Below are 21,463 nucleotides of genomic sequence, written 5' to 3'. Positions count from 1 at the left end.
CTTTGTAACATTATTGTAACAGCAAGATTTTCCTCCTGAATGGCACGTGATGGCATCGTTGTTATCAATTACCTAAGTCCACTTTGGAGGAACGGGCAGCGAGGAATGTGATAACTTCATGTCTTCAGCGCAGCTGGTGAAAGGCCCACCCAGACTTCGTGTAAGAAGATCTCAGTCTGGCCCAAAGTTGCTGACTCCTTCCACCGTGCTTGTTATCTGTCAGCAGTACGATCTCCACTGCACAGGAGGACAGCCACATGCTTAAGCAGAATTATTCTGGGTTTATAGCACTCCAGTAACTTTAGAATTTGGCCCGGGGCTGTTTTCAATTAATAATTAACATCACATTGTAAAGATTAGCAATAAAAGAGATATGATTATGAATGCTCTGACAGTGTTTTCCCATCCCAGGACTGATGCCCCAGCGCACAACATGCCACCCTTTGCCTCCAGAGGTGGTCACCTACATCAGTAGATCCTTGGCCTTCCAGTTTGATGCTCCTTTCTTTTCTGGTGGGTTTCAGAGGTGACAAACTCTTGTCCTGCGCTTTGCTGTCTTCTTTCTCAGAAGACATGGGTCAGGGAGGGCACACGGGCTAACTGAGCCAAGATTCCATAAAGCTCTAGACCTCCTAGGTCCCTGCATCATATCTGTTATCCCCTTGCAAATGTTCCATGTGCCCTGGAGTGTCACAGTACCTTAAACTTGGGCAATTGAATCCTGCTGCCTCATTTCACATCTGAAATTACAAGTGATGAAGGTGAGGATGTCCACCTCTATGATCAGCAATCAGGTAGGAAAAGGCTTGTGCCACAGACACCACCACCCACAGCACAACACAAAGGGTTTGAGTAGGAAGAGAAGAAAAAATGTTCTGGAGGTGCTTCACATGTTGCTTCCCAGCAGTGTTGGCGGGAGACGCTGGACTTCAGTGTGAAGAAGCCTCAAATACAAGTAGGTTTTGAGTAGGAAATGTGCCTGTGTACAGTGACTACCCTGTCCTAGAAAGGAGTCAGTCCTCCAACCTAAGCAACATATTTTTCTCCAGACAGATCAAAGTAGGAAGCTATTTGTATGAGATCACATTGCAGAGGAATAAGTACAGACATCTTTTCTTTTTTCGAGAAGAAGGGCCCCAGAGGACTGATCTTTCACCTAGCATACATGGGTCTTCTTCAACACTTGCTTTTATGAACTATTACTTTGAAGGACACCGATAAGCAGAACAGGACACACTACTCGTAAAAGAGAAGCATACCTCAAGATACATCATGTAAAGGCTGTTTTCACAGACAAGCAAAGAGACTCAAAACACAGCACAAAGGCCATGATTTGCAGATGTGCAGCAGTGGATGTGAGAAAGGAACAAAAAACTGAAGCAAAATCAGAAAAACACTGGATTTTTAGTCCCCTAACTTAAAAATTACCCCAAAAAATAAACAGGATGTCTAAAGACAAGTCATTCTGTAGGCATAGATTTGAGTTTGTAGAGGACAGTGGTTATGCAGCCATGTCATGTTATACTAATGCAATTTAATATATCCATTTAGCACCTTGCACAATGTATGCATCCCTAAATGCATCCTGTATTCAGTTCATGTGGCAAGGTTTTGGTAGCAGGGGGGCTACAGGGGTGGCTTCTGTGAGAAGACACCAGAAGTTGCCCCCATGTCAGACAGAGCCTGTTTCAGCCAGTTCTAAGATGGACCCACCGCCGTCCAAAGCTGAGCCCGTCAGCGACATTAGTAGCACCTCTGTGATAACATATTTAAGAAAGGGGAAAAACTGCTGCGGAACAGCAGCTGGAGAGAGGAGTGAGAGTATGTGAGAGGAACAGCCCTGCAGACACCAAGGTCAGTGAAGAAGGAGGGGAGGAGGTGCTCCAGGCGCCGGAGCAGAGATTCCCCTGCAGCCCGTGGTGAAGACCATGGTGAGGCAGGCTGTCCCCATGCAGCCCATGGAGGTCCATGGTGGAGCAGATATCCACCTGCAGCTCCTGGAGGACCCCACGCCAGAGCAGGCTCCTGGCAGGACCTGTGGACCCATGGAGAGAGGAGCCCACGCTGGAGCAGGTTTTCTGGCAGGACCTGTGACTCCATGGGGTCCATGCTATGCTGGAGCAGTTGTTCCTGGAGGACTGCACACTAGGGAAAGGACTCACGCTGGAGCAGCTCATAAAGAACTGCAGCCCGTGGGAAGGACCCACGCTAAGAAGTTCATGAAGGACTGTCTCCCGTGGGAGGGACCCCACACTGGAGCAGGGGAAGAGAGTGAGGAGGAAGGAGCAGCAGAGACAACACATAATGAACTGACCACAACCCCCACTCCCCGTCCCCCTGCACTGCTCGGTGGGAGGAGGTAGAGAACTTGGGAGTAAAGTTAAGCCTGGGAAGAAGGGAGGGGTGGGGGGAAGGTGTTTTAAGATTTGTTCTTATTTCTCATTATTCTAGTCTGTTTGAATGGCAATAAATTAAATTAATTTCCCTAAGTTGAGGCTGTTTTACCCATGACAGCAATTGGTAAGTCATTTCCCTGCCCTGATCTCGATCGACAAGCTTTTTGTCGTATTTTTCTTCCTTCTGTCTTGTTGATGGAGGGGGAGTGATAGACCGTCCTGGTGGGCACCTGGTGGCTAGCCGAGGTCAACCCACCACAAGATCCAAACAAATTCCCATTCTGCTTTCACGAAAACTTCTCAGTAACATTGAATTGAGTCCAGACGCAGATGAAGGTAGGGAAGCACGCTGTTCTTTTTTAGCAGTGACCTAAGGAGCTGAACACTTGGGAGTGAGCACTATCACAAGCTGGGCTTGAAGAAGTGATAATGGCCATGGGGAGAAAAGCGAAGTCCTGGAACAGGATCTTGGAAAGTCAAGCACTGGGGCTTCTAGCTAGGGAAGGCTGGGCAGAGAGACTTCAGACATAGGAGCTGGGAAGTAAGCATTGCCATCAGCAAAGATAAACAAAAAGAATGAAACATGGGAAGAAAAAAGATGATATAACTAAGAGAAGCACTTTGCTGCTTGGGCCAAAATAATCTTTGGAGAGTCTATGGGTTTAGTCTCTTAAAACTAACAGGGAAGTTTAGTTTGAATTCTTAAAAGACAGAAACCACAGAATACAGTTTCTTTAGTGAAGTAATATATTTTATCTGTCATGGATGACTGCTTGCGCTTGTAGTGAAGAGGTTGAGGGCACTTCAGGGATGGACTGGGACTTCAGATGTAATCAAAGGGGTGAGATCTGCAAGAAAAGACAGTGAAAGTAATCGATTTAACGCGTGGAGTATATAGTATAGTTCTACCATATGTGTTGGGATGACTTTCAGACTGATTCCAGGGGCAAAAAACAAAACAACAATAATTCATCCAAATAGCTGTAGAAGCTGCAGCAGTACCCAGTGAAGGAGATGGGAGGGGAAACTGGAAGGGTAGAGAGCTGCAGGCATGCATGGAGCTCCAGTCTGTGTCTTTCTCAAGCCCATCAGGGGATCCTGGGATTATTGAGCTGGAGGGAGACTGGGGCAAGAGAGTAGAGGGCTTGGGTCAGAGGTGATCTGAAACAGGGTTGGGAAGTGAGGAGGAAGGGTGGAAAGGCTTATGGAGACGTGGGAGGCATGGGGCAGACCCTCAGTGGTTATACAGGGACAACCTCCAACTTTCATCAGAGGGCAATGCAACACTGTCCCTGAGTTTTTAGGCACCCTGGTATCAAAATGAATATTCAAATGCAGAGACTGGAACCTTATAAATGTGACCATATCAGATTTAAGTCTAGAAATTAAGCTGAACCAGTCTACTCCTGGAGACTAAATGCAGTCTCCTAACAAGTCTCTCAATTTCTTAACTACAATTTCACCTAGCAACTGGAAACTCTTTTGGGACCACTGGCCCCCATATCACACAGCGGGACTGAATTTCCCCCAGTGAATTACTCCCAGTACAAAGTGCTGTCAGGGAAAGCACAAAGAGGCCTCAGTTGCTTTTCTTATTGCTAAAGGGGACTTGGAAGCGTTGCCAAATGCCCTGCAGAAAAGCTGGGCCATTCTGTATGCCAGAAACGTAGACTGCTCTTTGCATCTTTATTAGGCAGCACACGCTCCTGGTTAAGCATTCATGGGAAGTAGCTTTCCCACCTTGCAAAATTTCTTGCCATTTCAAAAGTTTCTCCATTCTGTGCTGGAATGAAAACGAGAACTTTGCATTTTTTTTTCATGAAGAGCAAGGGAGAAATCCTCCTACCAGGAGAGTTCGCAGGGGTGATTACAGCCCTCGGTCGCATGGAGTGATTCTGGCTTATCATAGTGTGCTCTCAGCTCTCCTCTCCTATCTGAGACAAGTGCTCTGACCCCTGTACTAGAGCCAGGTCTGGCTTACTGATTGTTTACTTATACAAAGTGTTTCCACTTTCCAGGCACTGACGTTGTCTGAAGGAAACTCACTTAAGAAGGTGATAGGATTCATCTCACCCACCATTCCGTCATCAGTGATGGATCACTTTGCAGCCAGTGGAGATCAGCACTTCATCACAGCTATAATGGAATGGGATCGACTGCTCCCTAGAGGTACCCGTTGGTCTCAAATGACCCACTGGGGAGTCTAGAAAGTTCATTTTTGGACACCTAACATGAGGTGAGATGAACACAGCCATCTGAGATGTGGCTGTCACAGATGATGGGCACGCACAGTCCCTTTGGCCTGCTCAGAGGGGTGCTGCCAGGCTGCCCTCTAAACCAGACAGCTCTTTTCCTCCTTCTTCCCCTTCCCTGCTGCCTTTGGCAGAGCAGAGCGGCTGCACACAGTCCTGACAAAAATCGCAACCTCAGGAGAGATGCTTTGGATCAAAACTCCTTCTGCCAGTTTTTCAAGGTCCAAAAAGGACCCCTTCATTTTCAAAGCACAATTTTCTTAAGTCAGAAGTGATATAGGGGTGGTGGCGAATAGGAACACCATTAAGTAGACTGATCTTCAAGACATGGAAGTATAATCTGTCCTGAAAATCTGATTTTCAGGGACCAGAGGATCAAAGTCATCCACAGGGTTTCATATTGGGTATTCAAAAATCCAGGCGCTAATCATTTAAAAACCTTGTTCCTGAAATAGATGACTCTCTAGATCTTTGCTAATCAGCCTCATCTTTTGTGCTTTCCTTACAAACAGAAGAGTATGTACCTGCTCTGATTCTGATAATATAATACTCTACCTTCAAAATCAGCAAAGATGAAAAGACTGTCATTTTTAAGGAATTTTTTCCAGTGCAGCTCCCTGTGGGTCAGGAATGTATTCCAGCCAACACCTGGGCTCATGTAGCAGTTGCAGAAAGAAGAAAAACTTCCAGTGATAGATGGTTTGTCCCACTGCAGGGTGTCATTTCTGCCTGTTGTGCAAAAATATAGAAGTAATTAAAGCTGATCTCCAGTCAGCCCAGTAGCGTTACGTGCAAAGAAAATCTTGCCCGGTTTCTTGACTTCCAAGACTTTTCTCCAGCTTGAGCAAACCTCTGCATTTCTATTTTTCTCCCTGGTGCACTCTGACTTACCATATACTAGCTGGTTTGGGTCCGTAGTGAAGCTAAGGCTGAGGGACATCCTGTGGATCACATCAGGGTCTTGATCCAAAATCGACAAGACAACTTGTCTGTGTCCGGCCGGCCATTCAAGAAGGCCATCGTTCGGACTGCTGCAGAGGTGGAAAGTAATCCCCATGTAATTCATGTAGGGTGATGAATTTCTTCCGTGAGGATACAGCTGTAAAGCAAAGGCATAGCCTTCCGAGCTGTAAAACACAGGGCTTACGATATAATCGCCTTTTGAAGTACTGTTAAAAAGGGATGTGAAGTTTCTGATGTGCCAGATATTGGTGGGGCAGTTTGTCTCTGTCAGGCTGGTGTCATCGATGGCAATTCCCCCGGCAGACTTGGCTGGATCTCCTCTGATGCCCTGAAACCCATACCGGAATTTCGTTTGGACACTGAAGGGAATGCTGGCCAATTTCCAGTGATGTTCTCTGTCAGCTGAAGAGAAAAATAAATATATGTGAGAATGGAAAGGCCAGGACACAATCCCAAATCAAGCTCTGTCTTCCTCAAGCGTCCCGTGACCTGTTTGTTTGGACGGTGATTGTCTGATGCTCTGCACCTCAGCTAGTCTAGGAACAGTCTTAAGGAAACTGCCGCTGAGCCAAATTCTGTTCTCATGGGCACTAACTCTGGAGTTACTCAGCTGAAGCAAACGAAGGTTAGATTTACACTGGACACTGGAGCAAACTCATACGATAAACCACACCAGTGTTGTCTCTCATCAAAGTCTGCCAGCACTTCAGGTATGAAAACACTTTACCTGTAATAGTGTGCAGCTTTTCCATCCGTCTAACATTTCCAGTTCCATCATCTTTCTTAACCCAGATAACTAGCTTATCCTGCGGACTTCCATTTAACCTGTAGAAAAACTGAAGGCATTTTTCCTTCCTCCTTGGATAAATGATGCGAGATTCCAGAAGAGCTGACTGACCAGCATGTCCAGTTTTTGTATCTAAATGCATGAAATAGCCTCTATCTGGGAAACACAAAACAGTGAGGTGATAAAAGTTTTTGATCCATTCAGTAATGAAATGCCAGTGCTAAATAAGCTTTAGTGTAGTTTCCACTTGCTTAAGTTACAAAGTTATTTTTAAAGAAAAAAAAAATCAATAGAAAAGAATTCTCCCTACATTGTAATTAAACATTAAAATGAAAATGCATCAAAGCATGGCTTGCAAACTGGTGTTCAGTTGATTAGCTAAGGTACACATTGGGTTGCATTCTTCAGAAATGAAGTACGAACCGTACATGTGCCAATCCTGCAAACGCGTGCAAATGTAAGTGGATGCACTTGGGCTGGGATTTTTTTGAAGGCAAACTAGGAAAGTATTGGAAGGGTCCTGTTAGGTCAAGACCTTCAGTCTTCTGCTTTGCCTAGAAACCGTGCTCTGTAAGCCTTTTGTCAATAGATCAGACTTCCCTATAAAAGTACCTGAAGACATTTTTGCCTTAATTCTGCTATAGGTAAAGAATTTATTAACTTCCAGTCCAATTACTTTGTATCAACTCATACCCTCTCATACTAATGTGTTCGAAATAACTATTTTCCTTCTTTCATAGTTAGCCTGCAACTCTATCTGTGGGCCGGAGTGATACCTCCTCTGAGTCTTCGATCTTCCTGGTCACAAAGATTGACCATTTGCACCCTCATCATCCGCATCAGCCCCATTCTGTATATCCCAGTTTTAAATCAGCTTCTTGAAGACGACTGAGCAAGCGCATCAGCTTCGCCTAATAGCCTCAATACCTCCCCCCTCTATAGGAAGTGTCTCTCCTGACAGCAAGGACGTTTTCAAGCTGCATCACGCCGGGGGTTTCCAAATACCCTGTGGCTGCATTCTACGGGTTTGCACTTTTTTGTCTGTCTGGGAGCCGACTGATGCAAATAGCAGAGACCGTGCAGAGAAGGATGACTCTGAATTGCCACCTGATGCCCCCCTGAGCTCCACTGCTGCTTCCAGCCGCATGCCTGTGCTTGGCTGTGCTCACAGACGCGTTGCTGGCCTTCCGCAGTACGTTCCCCTCCAAATACCCAATAAAGCTGCTTATTTTCCAATAACTGCTGACCTGTTTTGCTCTCAGGAAACTTATGAAGGCTGACTGTTTAGGTTTTAAATATTTTTCTTCCCCCTCCTTGGAGAAGAGCAGTTAATTGTCTGTCACTGGCCACGAGAGGCAGGAAGCTGCTGTCAGCTCCCCAGCCACATGCTCTGTCACACATCCAGAGCTTCACAGTGTCAGCAAACCGCACACCCTGCAAACCGCAAGCAAACAGCCCGTCAAACAACAGCCAAACAGACTTGTTCCTCTAGAAATAAGGATTTTCTCTTTCCTTGCCAACAGTGGGACCTAAACAACACTCCTCTTGATTTTCCTCCCTACTCGGTAGGTCTTCGAAGTGCTGGGTTTTGCGTTGTGCCTTTCACCGGGCTCAGATCTGCCCTCTCGAATCCCACGTGTGATGAGAACGGGAGCATCCCCTCACCCTGCCTGTTCCATGCCTGCTCTCTTCCTCACTGCCTGCGAATTTGGTATAAATTTGGATCTCCAAACTGTAACCAAACGCAGCGTTAGGCAGCAAACACGATCTGTTACTGCCAAAAGCCATCTCTTCGCGCTCCTCCCTGGGAACAAGTTCCACAGAAATGGCTTTCTTTTCTATTCAGTACTTTTTTCCTCTCCTGCACCGTGAGACACTTTTGTGACTAACCACCACTTGTGTTTTGGGAAGCAGATGTGCCTAACCTTAACCACTTGTACACAAACTCTGTTTGCAGTTCTGCTTTATTTTATTATTGATTGGAATTTCATATTGAGTCTTAATAGGGGAAAATGAATCACTGAACAAGTGTGTACTCTGTCCCAGATATGAACCACAAAACTCCAGGTAGTCAAGCCATGTCCAAACCAACCCAATGACTGTTCTGATTTTGAAGGACAACCTGCATACAAATCAGAAAACATCTATATTTGTATATGCAGATATAATTTGGAAAACTGCATCTCTTACTTATAAGAGAATTATTATATTATTTATAAGTAGTAGTTACAAAGAAGTTTTGATGAGTTGCTTAGAGCTGTAGACTTTTGATTTCAGGATGGGGTTTGAGCAGACTGAAGCAATGGTTTAGCTGGGTACTTAGAGAATGGGCAGAGCTAACAGACCCCCTGGACTTCTTTCTTTTGTATCCTAACACTTCAACAAATAATTACAAGCTAAGTATGACAGGGATCAAGAGACAGATTGGTCCCTTAAATGTGATCTTTCATCCTTATGCCAAATTAGGATGCTTTCATATAGCCTCTCTTCATGAATTACTTTCTGCAAGACTTGCAGGACAAGGTTCATTGGGAATTTAATCCCAAAGTGGAGTAATTAGGATCTGGTGATATAGATGCTGTGTGTGCTGTATGCAGACTTCTTACTGACATACTTAGCTTCATTCTTCAAGCCTGGAAACCTGAATAAGTGCTTTAAGAGTGTGTTAACAACTCACATTTATTTCGGTTCATAAAAATACAGCCCGAACTAATATAGAAAACCCCTTTCTTTTAAGGAAGAGAGACATTTACAGAAGGCTTAGATTAGTTCAGTGGATATTTAATATCTGGAAAAGATGATTCAGATATAAGGAAGAAATTCTTCACTATGAGAGTGGTGAGGCACTGGAACAGGTTGCCCAGAGAAGTTGTGGATGCCCCATCCCTGGAAGTGTTCAAGGCCAGGTTGGATGGGGCTTTGAGCAACCTGGTCTAGTGGAAGGTGTCCCTGCCCATGGCAAGGGGGTTGGAACCAGATGATCTTTAAGGTCCCTTCCAACCCAAACCATTCTGTGATTCTATGATTTCTTTTGACTTTCAAAAGAAACTTTTTTGCTAGAGGATTTTTGGACTGTTTACGTGATACTCATCTGCAGTATTTAATTTTCTCCCCACTGCCTTTGAAAACAACAGACCCTACTCGATTCCTGTGTTCTGGCAGCAATCAAAATACTGCAGAACCCAATACGCTCATGTATATTCAATATATGTTCAAATTGGTGCAGTCAGAGCCAAACCCTCAATCAAAAGGACCCCATGCAACACTCTCCTCAGAAGAGAGGAAATCACTGCTGGTTTGCTTCTCAGATAATCCTTCAGCCTCCCTATGTGGCACGGCTCGAACAAGCTTTGAATTAGCAGCAGCTACACCCTCCTGATATGGCTCTGCATCACACAGCCCCCCCTCCCTTGAAGAAGTCTTCTGGGGGTGGTTTCCTCCTGCTCCATGACACATTGCTGAAACTTAGCTTCCTATTTTGATGATCCTGGACTGGTTTCAATGTCAGAATTTGTCTGCAAACAAGATTTGTGTATTGTGGTATTTGCTTGTGCATGGTACTTTTGTGGGGATGCCTCAGGTGAACTCCCCTTCACAAAGGGAAAGTGTCTTTCAGCTTCAGCTTTAAAACAAACTAGAAAATTACTTAAAATACTGTAACATATGTATAAAAGGAGGAGAGTCTCACCCGACTTAATTCTATGGAGTTTCATCAAAGTCAGTCGTAGCAATCTGGTGGAGCTCCCTTCATTTTAGTGGAGCTACCACCAATTTATAGCAGTTAAGTCTCAAATTGTCATTTCTTCATGAGATATTACAATGTAGGGAGGAGATTTAAAGAGAGGTTAAACATTTCAAATTAAAATTATTAGCCTTTCTATCTGAAAATTCAAGAGTTATGTTTAGCATCAGGTATACAGTGATTAACATTAATAGTAGGATATTTCTAATGACTTATTTATCTCTGTATATCTTCACCCTCACATCTCGGAAAAGCATGGGTAAAGTCTAATGACCATCTAAAATTACATATGTTACCTGCACAGTTTCCCACCAAAGTATGGTCTTCATCTCCTGGTTTGCCCAATGTGTGGTCCCAATCAGCACCGTCTTGTCTACTTTGCACCATCCCACAGATACTGATGTATTCAAAGGAGCACTGATCCAAGAAGGTGAGGCTCGAAGCTGACAGGAATAGAGTAACATATTTTACCATGTGTATTAATATCAATTAAGGCTCTCGCTATTAACCCCATTCCGGAGTGTTTACATACAGCACTTAACACCAGGAAATATGTTCTTAATACAACTGAGACCACACAGACTTTCATATCTATGTCTCTCTTACCACACATAAATGATGTTTCCTCCTGAAAGAAACGTCTTATCTCTTTTTCCCATTCTCGGCTGAATATTTCCTTGTGGGAACAAGCTTGGCCCCTGCGAGCTAGTTTTCCCTTTCAGACATCCATCATTTTCTCTAAGCCTGCCTGGGATAGGCTCTGTGGCCCATTTCTCTCTTCAGGGTGTAAACAGAAGCAGTTCTGCTGAAGCTAGTGGAAATATTCAGGTGTATGTTAACACTGTATATCAGTCCTGTACAGCATGTTGAGTATTTACTTTCATAGCTTTGCCAGTGGAGTTGGAAAGCACAATTATCCTCATTTGTGCTCCTGACCCCAATCGTCTTTTCAAACATCACATAGGCAGAAAAAAGAACTTGAAATACTCTGATTTTGGAGACCGCAATTCCAGACTACTGTTCCTTGAAGGTTTTATCATCATCAACAGCATGATGATCATCATCCATGAAGGAAACGGATACTATTACAAGTAATCTTAGGGGAAAGTCCATGTGAATGAAAAGTGTTAGACCCTTGATTCATTTAAATGGTATTCTATAAAGAAATGGGCATCTGGCCACCATGGAGCTTGCTGCTGCATAAGAACAATAGTTTCTTTTAGCATTGCGAGAGGATTCTAAGGGTGAAATGTTCCTGCTCCTCTCACGTGACTCCATCCATGTTATCATGAAGCTTGAGTAAGGATTTTCAAATACATGTGTGAGAAGAAGGACTTACTGCAGTTGTACATGCGATTCAACCTCAGTAAGTCATTCCTGCTGAAATCCAACCTCTGCCCAATGATCTCATTAAATTCAGGAATTTTTGTTGTAATGGAAGGAACGTTGCTATTGATGTTGAAAGAATATGGTCCGTAGTGCAAGACTGACTCATAATCATACGGGGTATTGAGGTCATCAAGGAAACTGTCATTGTATTTGTCAAAGGCATATGCAAAACCTAGACAAAAACATACACATGTGATTAGGCAAGATCAGAAATAAAACTTAGCACCTAACATCTTTTCAAAATGCTTTACCTGTGACTAAATAATGATCCAGTTGTCAACATGCAGGCAGCCATTCTCAACCAGAGATGTTTTAGCATTGTAAAAACAGGGACATGCATCTATAGACAATTCTCAACCATTTCAGACCTGCATTGTACCTTCAATAATTTCATCCCACCATATCTGAACATAGTCATCTCGATCCGTCCTGGATTGCTCATGGTAAAATCCCAGGGCATGCAGGAGCTCATGTTCCACTATGGCTTTATAGTCACACCTCTCTCCTATAGACACTGTCTGGCCACTCTGAAGGTCCCCCACATAAGACCAGCACCTGTAAGGCAAAGACTCAGATATTGCACTCATTTTGCATAATACCTTCTATGATTTGTATCTACATATTAACTCAACTGCAAGATCAAGGTAAAAGTAAAAAAATCATATTTTTTAGAATTCCCCACCTGAATTTTTCAGTCTTGCCAAGACTGTAGTTTTACAATTCCAGAATACAGAGCAATGTGTACCTTCAGCATCCTTCCAGAGCCTGGTAATGAGTCCCTGTCCCAGAAGTGATTGGCCTTCCCATTTCATTTTGCCCTCCCTGGAGGGCAGTGCATGCACGTTCTTCAACTGGCTGCAGTTCTCGTAAAGAAGGTGGTGATGGCAAATGTTATTGCTCTTCAACTCTGGGTAGCCCCAGCTCAACCAGTATAGGAAGGTGAGTGGCAGAAGATGAGCAGCACAGGAAAGTACAGCGGGTGCCTTATAACCTCATATACTGCCTTGGCTGTTGTTTATGTGTATGTTTACCAAAGTAGTGAGGTGGGTGTTGGTTTCTTCTCCCGAGTAACAAGCGATAGGACGAGAGGAAATGGCCTCAAGTTGCACCAAGGGAGGTTTAGATTGGACATTAGGAGAAATTTCTTTACTGAAAGAGTGGTCAGGCCTTGGAACAGGCTGCCCAGAGAAGTGGTTGATACTTCCAGGCTGCCCTGGAAGTATTTAAAAGTATTTAAAAGACGTGTAGATGAGGCGCTTAGGGACGTGGTTTAGTGGGTTTAGTGATGGTTGGAGTCGATGATCTTAGAGGTCTTTTCCAACCTTAATGATTCTATGATTCCATGATTCTAAATAACTGGCCTGATTTTCAAAGGCAGTGGGCAGCCAAGCCAAGTTGCATTGGCTTCCTTGGTTTGGTTCCTAAATACAGATTTAAATCCTAACTTTTCATGTCCATTCAGAAATAATTCTGTGTGTTTAAAAAAAAAAAAAGCTGCCCAAAAATGCTGTGCACCAGTCTCCCCGCACCCGAGGACTGGATTCCTAGCCACAGACACTAGCTGGTGTCACCCAACTTTAGACAGTCACAGTGTTGGCATCTGCTGCTGAGTTAGCTTCCCTGGCACCTTTACAGTCGCTGGACAGCAACAGGCATTTGGGATGTGAGTGACCAGACCTATTTTAGACTTCTATTTTAGGTGAGATGGTTTGTGGCCTGGGAGAGTCCCCGCTGACTGCAAAGGCAACCCGCGGTGACCTGCACAGCAGTAGAGGTTGTCGGCTTCGACATTTGGTCAGGCAAAGCCAACCCTGCCTCTGAAAGCAAGGAGGAAGCTACATGCTAATGCCAACACGTGGTGACATACCCTGCCCCTAAGCAACACCAGGAGGAAGTTATTTGCTTGTTTTCTCTGAAAGACTGCCAAGAAAGGGATTCATTTCAGTGCGCAGGATCCAAGTGGACATAAAATAGTGTTTTCTTGTATTAAGAGAACGTGAAATGCAGATAATACCTTTGGTTAGTCTGTTTACATCTCCAGTATAAGACAAAGCTCCCAAGCTCTGGGACAGAAATGTGGCTCAGGTATTTATGTCCTTTGTAACAAGCAAGAATGAAAACGAATGTCTCCTCAGTTGGAAAAACTCATATCAAACAAGGTAGTACAAACGAGACTGTTAATATAAAGTTACCCATCCAGCTTCTCAAATTTCAGGTAAGTCTGTTCCCCTTCATAGGGCTTGAAATCAACACACGACTTCAGCCTGAACATGTCAAACGCCTGCAGGATAACACCTTTAGCATTCAGATCTGAAACACACAGCAGAGGAGAACAAGAGCTTTTATAATACTATAAATATCTATAATTCTAGATAGAAAGTATGAACAAACGTGCATTAAAAATATGAACATGTATAAAAAATATCTACTTGGATCATAGAGCAGGAGGCTGTTAGCAGAATTCCCTGACTGGAGTAATTTTGGCAGAGGCCATAGGGAGAGAGAATATTCTTTATTAGGTAAACTGACAGTGCTGAAACAAACAAGCAGACTTTTGGACATCCAGGGCATTGCTCAGGTTTTGCTGGGTGATTTTATTGCATGTTATTATATAATTTCAAGTATTGTAAACTTTGAGCTCGAGGCTGGTAAACACAGGAGAGCGCCATAGGATTTTAACACTGATTTGCTATTAGTTTTTACAGTCCCTAAAATTAAGTGGAAACAAGAAGGGAGAATTCTCTGAACTTTTTTACTTATGAAATATCTGCATTTCCTTTCTGCCTGTACTGAGCTGGGACTGTTAAGAAGAGAGATAAGGCATGAAAGGTGCGGTAGATCAACATGCATATTCTTAAGATTTCCTGACTTCTTTAGCTAGAGATCTCAGCCCGATACACTGCTATTAGTTAAATTGGCTGCTCGTCAGCACCCGGTCACTGGGGCTTTATATCGAAAACAACATGTGCTGGGGCAGAGTTGCGTCGCCGTCTGGCCAGCAGTAACGAGGGCATTAAGGCAGCATAACTCAAAAGCAAATGAAACAAAAGCAGCCCGGAGAGATGGACAAAACCAGAGTGTATCTAATGCAAGTAATACAGTGCTACCGTAATAAAAAAGTCTGATTACCCAGGCTGTCAGCTAGGATATAGGGGATGGGAAACTTCCATCTGTAGGAGCTGTTTCTCAGAGCATTCCTCTCCAGCTGTTAATGAGATCAACATGCTTGTGTTAACATTTTACGCCCAATCTACACTCTTGCTGATGTTGGTTTAGATCAGCGGACACATACCGGAAAGATAATATCACCTTCAAAAAGCTTCCTTCCCGTTTCTAAAATGAGATAAACAACCATTTAGGCCAAAGTAACATATCAAGAAGTACAATATATGGTTTTTTTCAAAGACCACACAATCTCTCAGAATGCCTCATCAACCAAGCCATCTCGTTTTAAAGAGCAACTGCCCAGAAACAAGCAAACAAATAACCATTGCCACACATGCCAGTCTTCTGTCTGTGGCAAAGGAGGATTTGGGGTTGAATTAAGATTTCCACAACAATTTCATAACAGCTGCCCAGAGGAGATGTTATTATTTTTCCCAGGCTTGTATCCTGAAACAACTGTAGACTTCTGAACATTGTAGTTGATATATAGGTGGAATGGATTTGTCCTGAAGTTAGGCATCTAATAGCCTAACTAGTTAGCTAACCTAGGCTAATCATCTGGGATTCCCCATACCATCAAAGGAGAAAGACAAGGATTCTGGAGAGGGAAGAGGCTCAGTCCACCTTTTCAGACACCTGAGCCTGAGCCAAGCTCAGATTGAAGCAGTTAAATCTATGTGCCCTGCGTCTCAGATCCCATTACGGCTGTGTGTCCATCCAGTTCCCTAAACATAGGTGTCTGGTGCCATTTGAGATGCACAAGGGTATCCGAAATATCCCCATGGGCTGGTAGATACAAAGTTTGGGAGACTCCTTTCCCTTCTAGAGTGGTGCTGGAAGAGATGTATTTGAACTGGCAACAGACACCAGTGTTTTAAGCAGCTGATCCACATCTTCCATGCTTTAAAAACACAGCATTTGAGACTCTTATTTTATACCTTTATTTTTTTAAGGTGTCAAATTCCCCACACAGAGCTGAGTCCAAACCCCAGCCACTGTATGGTCCTGCTAGTGTAACATTTTCATTTAGTGCCATCATATAGGCACAATCCCAGCACAGACACTTCATCTTCAGACCTTTTGTTATAGAAATAACTTATATTCTCCTCACATACATATGGAGAGAAGAAAAAAAAACCACAGAAACTAGCACTGTGTTTTCTGTTCTGTCAGCAAAACCAGAGGAAACCTACACCAGAGCATAAAGCAGATAACAGGCAATGTCAGGAAACAAAAACTCCCTCAAGGCAATGCTCTGAAACCCTGGGGTTGGGATGAAGGTACTTAAGCTTCATATCTTGGTCCTCAATCATGTGAAACCAACAACTGACTTAAGATAAATGCACATCAACGAAGCAGAAGTTGAATTAGAGCTACTGCCAAGGTTTCTCCGGGAGTTGTGTTGCAGAAGAGTGCAGTGGGGAGGGATGCAGGTTCAGTCCAGGGGTTGCTGAGCCTTCCCCAGGAGCATCTGATTGTCGTTCCAAATTTAAGATTAAGGTCCTGGGCTTCCTACAAAATTACCCTTGTGGAATTTTCCTGGGCTATCTTCCCTTTCCAACACCAGCCTTTTTCGGACCTTTCTATCCTCTGCCCCATGCCCTGCTCCTGCCTTTCCACCTTCTCTGCCTGCTATCAGACTTCAAAGCGGAGGTCCTCTCCCTTCTCTCCAGAAGCAGCTGGGGTTCATCCCACACATTTTTAACCGCCCTGCAATACTCCCAGTGTCCATGACACATTTGGGATTTTTCTCACGTAGGAGGGAGCTTTCAACCCACTCAGGTGCCATCACATCTACCAGACTTGTGGTCCCCAAAGCCTAGTTCTGATTTCAGTAATAATTCAACACTCTGCTTACTTACTGTCCTGACTTACCTGAGTTTATTTCTGGAATGTCCTTTCTAAGTTGCCCTCCATCAATATCATCAGCTATCAAAAGAAATAACACACCTAAGTTAGTGACTAAATGACATGAGTTGATATAATTCCCCACTTGGTGAGTGATAGTCTTCCACTAACATAAAAACGTAGCAAACTTACCTCTGTCTTCAACAGAGTTTTGGATCTGAAACATAGAAAGAACAGTTTCAAAATCACAGACAAATAAAATTAAATCTCACCCAAGCCAGAAAATGGAAAACAGGTGGGAATACCGTAAAGGCATAGGAGCAGGTAACCAGTGCTGTGAAACAACATATCCTCCAGGAATCCATTTCAGAAGATCATCTGGTGCTACCTGTCAGTGTAGATATAGCGTCCTGCAGGTGAATAGCCTTCAGAAGTACTGATAAGCATAAGCCGTCAAAAAAGTTGAACTTTAAAAGGAAGAGCAGATTTTAATCTTATTAGATATAGCCATAAGCCAATTCGATAAGCAATCTGCCTCCCCATTTTATAACTATTCTTAGCATATTGACCTTTGTAGCAATCAGGAGCTATTGAACTATTTAATATTTCTGTGAATTCTTCAGAGATAATCTCACTCTTTTTTTCTGCTTTCCTGGCCCCATCTGACATAAGACCAAAAAGCTGCTGAGTATGGAAGTAACACTCTCTTCAAAAGAAGAGGCTTATGGTCTGCAGCCTGAATAAGTCACTGTGAGAGAAGGTTTGCTTGGTGGTTTTTTTTGTATTCCTGGAAACATATTGGTAGATGCAAACAAATTTTTGTTTTCATTTGATTCTATGGGTAAAGCATCATCTTTAATTTAAAAATAGTGTTATTTTTGTAATTAGCAGAATGCCAGCCATCAACTTTGAGCAAAATGTGTTGGTTTGGGTTTCCTCAGGAGATCTTGAAGACTTTGTCTCTCAGAGTGGGAGTACAGCAAGGGGTCCTGGCTTGGTCCCGCTCACCTGCCTATGAAGGCATGTGCTCCCAATGTTTTGCATGGGAATCCCACCCAGGGCTTTCCCTGTGGACACAAGTCATGTGGGTGTACTGGTTTTGGCTGGGATAGAGTTAATTTTCTTCATAGTAGCTAGTGTGGGGTTGTGTGCTGGAATTTTGGGTTTGTGCTGGAAACAGCGTTGATAACACAGAGATGTTTTCATTACTGCTGAGCAGTGCTGACACAGAGTCAAGGCCTTTTCTGCTCCTCACCCCACCCCACCAGCGAGTAGGCTGGGGGGGCACAAGAAGTTGGGAGGGGACACAGCCGGGACAGCTGACCCCAACTGACCACAGGGATATTCCATACCATATGACATCATGCTCAGCATATAAAGCTGGGGGAAGAAGAAGGAAGGGGGGGACATTCAGAGTGATGGTGTTTGTCTTCTCAAGTAACCGTTACGCGTGATGGAGCCCTGCTTTCCTGGAGATGGCTGAACACCTGCCTGCCGATGGGAAGGAGTGAATGAATTCCTTGTTTTGCTTTGCTTGTGTGCACGGCTTTTCCTTTCCCTATTAAGCTGTCTTTATCTCAACCCACGAGTTTTCTCACTTTTACCCTTCCGATTCTCTCCCCCATCCCACCAGGGAATGAGCAAGCAGCTGCGTGGTGCTTAGCTGCCCTCTGGGGTTAAACCTTTGGCGCCCAACATGGGGCTCGAAGGGTTCGAGATAACGACAGATTTGATTGGAATGTGCTAGATCGAATTTATTGCTGTTATTGCTGTTTAGCTATTAACTGACAGGCTCCTGTGCTTGCCACGGGGCTTGCTTGCCTTACTGTGTATTAGAGTCCAGTGCTCGTTAGTGGCTGCTTTTTGCTCTCGCTGCCTGCTGTACTGCTGTACCGCTTATCATCTTACTGTGCTGTGCCTGGGAACGTTCTGATAACAGCAATGGGGATGCGCCTGGGCTGGCAGATGGCCAGGGCATCGCTGCTGTTCCTGCGCTGCTGTACTGGGCAGCCTGGAACTCCAGTGGGAACTCGAGTCGAAGGGACTGTGACCTGTGGATGAGTCCACGTGGGAGCGGGACACCCCGAAGCGTCTGTGGCCGTGGATAAGCCCATGACAGAGCAGGTACATCTTGAAGCGTCTGTGGCCATGGTTATGTCTGTGCCGTAGCAGGTACACCTCTGAAGGGACTGTAGCCCAAGGATAAGTCCATGCTGGAGAAGGTACACCTCAAAGCATCAGTGGCTGTGGATAAGTCCATGCTGCAGGAGGTACACCTTGAAGCATCAGTGGCTGTGCATGAGGCCATGCTGGAGGTCATGCTGGATCATGAGGTCATGTGGAGCACCTCAAAGCGTGTGGCCATGGATAAGTCCACGACAGAGCAGGTACAACCCTGGAGGGACTGCAGCCATGGGTAAGGCCATGTTGGAGCACGTTTACACCTGAAAGGACTGTGGCTGTGGGTAAGGCCACGCTGGAGCAGGTATATCTCTGAAGGCATTGTGGCCCATGGAGAAGGTGGCCACAAGTACATCTCAGAGCGACTGCGGCTGTGGATGAGTCTATGCCACAGCAGGTATAACTCTGGAGAGTCTGTGGCTCATAGATAAGGCTCCACTTGGAACAGGTACACTCCTAAGGGACTGCAGTCTGTGGATAAGTCCAAGCCGGAGCAGGGGCAAGGGGAGGAGTTCATTGCAATGTTAAATCTGATGGTCTGGTCCAGAGGGTCCAGGGGTGGAGACTGTAATGGAAATACCTTTAAATTGCTGTAACCTGGGATTTGAGTTGCATGTTATGGGAATTACTATAGCAGGAACCCCTGTTGCTTGCCAGGCTAGGAGCAAGGAGAGGAGTTCATTGCAATGTTAAACCCTATGAACTGGCCCAAAGGGACCAGGGGTGGAGATTGTGATGGAAATACCTTTAAATTGTTGTAACTCGGGATTTGAGTTGCATGTTATAGGAATTACTATGGCAGGAACCACCTGAACCAACGGAGGACAAGCCTTACAAGAAGCAGCGCAAGTGCAGCAGTGACCCGACCTGAGCTGGCTTTGGTGCCCAATAACTCCACGCAACGCACCACCTCTCCTGTCCTGAGTGACCACCATAACAGATGGAGCCCAAAGTCATGGACTAAATGAACTCAATTTGTGGACATTTTATGGGCATTTTATGGACATTTTACAGGGGTGGCCCATAGACCAAGGGTATGATATCTGCATATTGTATCAAAGGATGGGAAGGGGGGTGGTGGTTAATGAGGATGTATTGGATAGTGTGGGACCTGAGCATGATGTAAATGGTATGGAATAAAGAGTGGAGAGTGTGCTGGTTTTGGCTGGGGTAGAGTTAATTTTCTTCCTAGTAGCTGGTATAGTGCTGTGGTTTGGATTTAGTATGAGAAGAATGTTGATAACACACTGATGTTTTAGTTGTTGTTAAGTAGTACTTAGGTAGTCAAGGACTTTTCAGCTTCCCATGCTCTGCCAGGTACCATAGAAGCTGGGAGGGAGCATAGCCAGGACACCCCAACTGGCCAGCGGGGTATTCCATACCATATGATGTCATGCTCAGTGCATAAGCTGGGGGGAGTTGGCCAGCTGCAGCGATCGCTACTCGGGGATTGGCTGGGCATCGGTGAGTGGTGAGCGGTTGCATGATTTGTTTTTCCTGGGTTTTGTTCCTCTTTCTCTCTCTCTCTCATTGTCTTCCTCTATTACAGTTTATTATTATTGTTGTTATTGTTGTCATTATTATTATTACTACTATTATTATTATTATTATTTTATTTCAAGTATTAAACTGTTCTTATCTCAACCCACGAGTTTTCTTACTTCTGCCCTTCCAATTCTCTCCCCCATCCCACCATGGGGGGGAGGGTGAGTGAGCAGCTGTATGGTGCTTAATCGCCGACTGGGATTAAACCACACCACCACCGCTGCTGCTACCTTTGCCTCTCCTTTTGCTGCATCCCCATCCTTCAGGGGAAGGACTGTCCTGATCTGGCTGTGGAGGGGTGGAACAGGAGATATTCAGCAGGGAGCTCCCTGGCCGTGCTTTGCAGCCTGTCGGCCGTCTTTCCTCCCAGCCTGTGAGACCCCAGGTGTCGGGCGCTGCAAGAAGTAGGAGGGGGCAGAAAGGGGGCAGTTGCACCAGACTGCCATGGGGGGGGGCAGGGCTGGCCACCTTGAGAGCCCGGGGTCTCTACAGGTTGCACGCTCAGTACTGCTGCCCGCATGGCGCATCCGCCTGGCCAATCCCATCAATCCAGTGGGATCGGAGAGTGGAGTGAGGTACCAGTGAGTGCAAAGATGGAGTTAATCCACATGTCTCATCAGCATCTTTCCCCCAGAGGCATGATCACAAACCATCCCATAAAACCACCCCATAAAACCGGGGCCACAAGAGAGGAAACAACCTGAATTCACCGAAAAGCATCCATCGGTTCCCAGCCCACCTGTCACAGCAGCAGTGGAATGGGGATTACAGGGAGACAAATTGCCAAATCAGCCTCCTGAAACACAACTTGCAGGGGAAGAAAATCCACTAAGGCCAGCTGGCACAAGCCAGCCCTGGCTCCTGGACTCAAGGGCATAGACCAAAAAAAAAGGATTTGCCTCCTGGCCACCCAGCCTGTAAAACTTCCACCCTCTTTAGACATGAATGGCAAATGAGATACAGATAAGTGGGTGATTCATTAAATGCTGCTTCTTACCGATACCCGCTGCAGGCCAGCGGCGTTGTGTCCAGCGCCCATAAAGTTGCTCTTCACAAACACACAACAGGAGTCTGATCACCACCACAGTTTCATGATTTCATTCCTGGCTTTTTTACAGATCTAAAGGACCTGGAGATCACCTGGCTTCACATTAATTCTTGCATTTTTAGCCCCAGAGAAGTGGGTTGTTTTCCT

The 21,463-nt window shown here is 44.9% G+C and overlaps 1 protein-coding gene across 1 annotated transcript; it reads right to left on the bottom strand.

Moving 5' to 3' along the window:
- Nucleotides 1-3,132: 3,132 nt before the first annotated feature.
- On the bottom strand, nucleotides 3,133-17,586 carry LOC142079934 (meprin A subunit alpha-like). Its single transcript, XM_075144612.1, has 13 exons — nucleotides 17,551-17,586; nucleotides 16,735-16,759; nucleotides 16,570-16,623; nucleotides 14,822-14,862; nucleotides 14,659-14,734; nucleotides 13,722-13,839; nucleotides 11,909-12,084; nucleotides 11,480-11,701; nucleotides 10,437-10,583; nucleotides 6,339-6,554; nucleotides 5,540-6,013; nucleotides 5,204-5,377; nucleotides 3,133-3,244 (listed from the first exon to the last, which is right to left on the bottom strand). The coding sequence occupies exons 1-13, from the start codon at nucleotides 17,584-17,586 to the stop codon at nucleotides 3,201-3,203; spliced, it is 1,803 nt and encodes a 600-aa protein (XP_075000713.1). The 3' UTR covers nucleotides 3,133-3,200.
- Between the last annotated feature and the right edge of the window lie 3,877 nt (nucleotides 17,587-21,463).

This window comes from Calonectris borealis, chromosome 3 (assembly GCF_964195595.1).
Source record: "Calonectris borealis chromosome 3, bCalBor7.hap1.2, whole genome shotgun sequence".
Classification (NCBI taxonomy): domain Eukaryota; kingdom Metazoa; phylum Chordata; class Aves; order Procellariiformes; family Procellariidae; genus Calonectris; species Calonectris borealis.
Note: the sequence above shows the minus strand (reverse complement) of the source record. Positions and strands in the feature narration are given on the sequence as shown.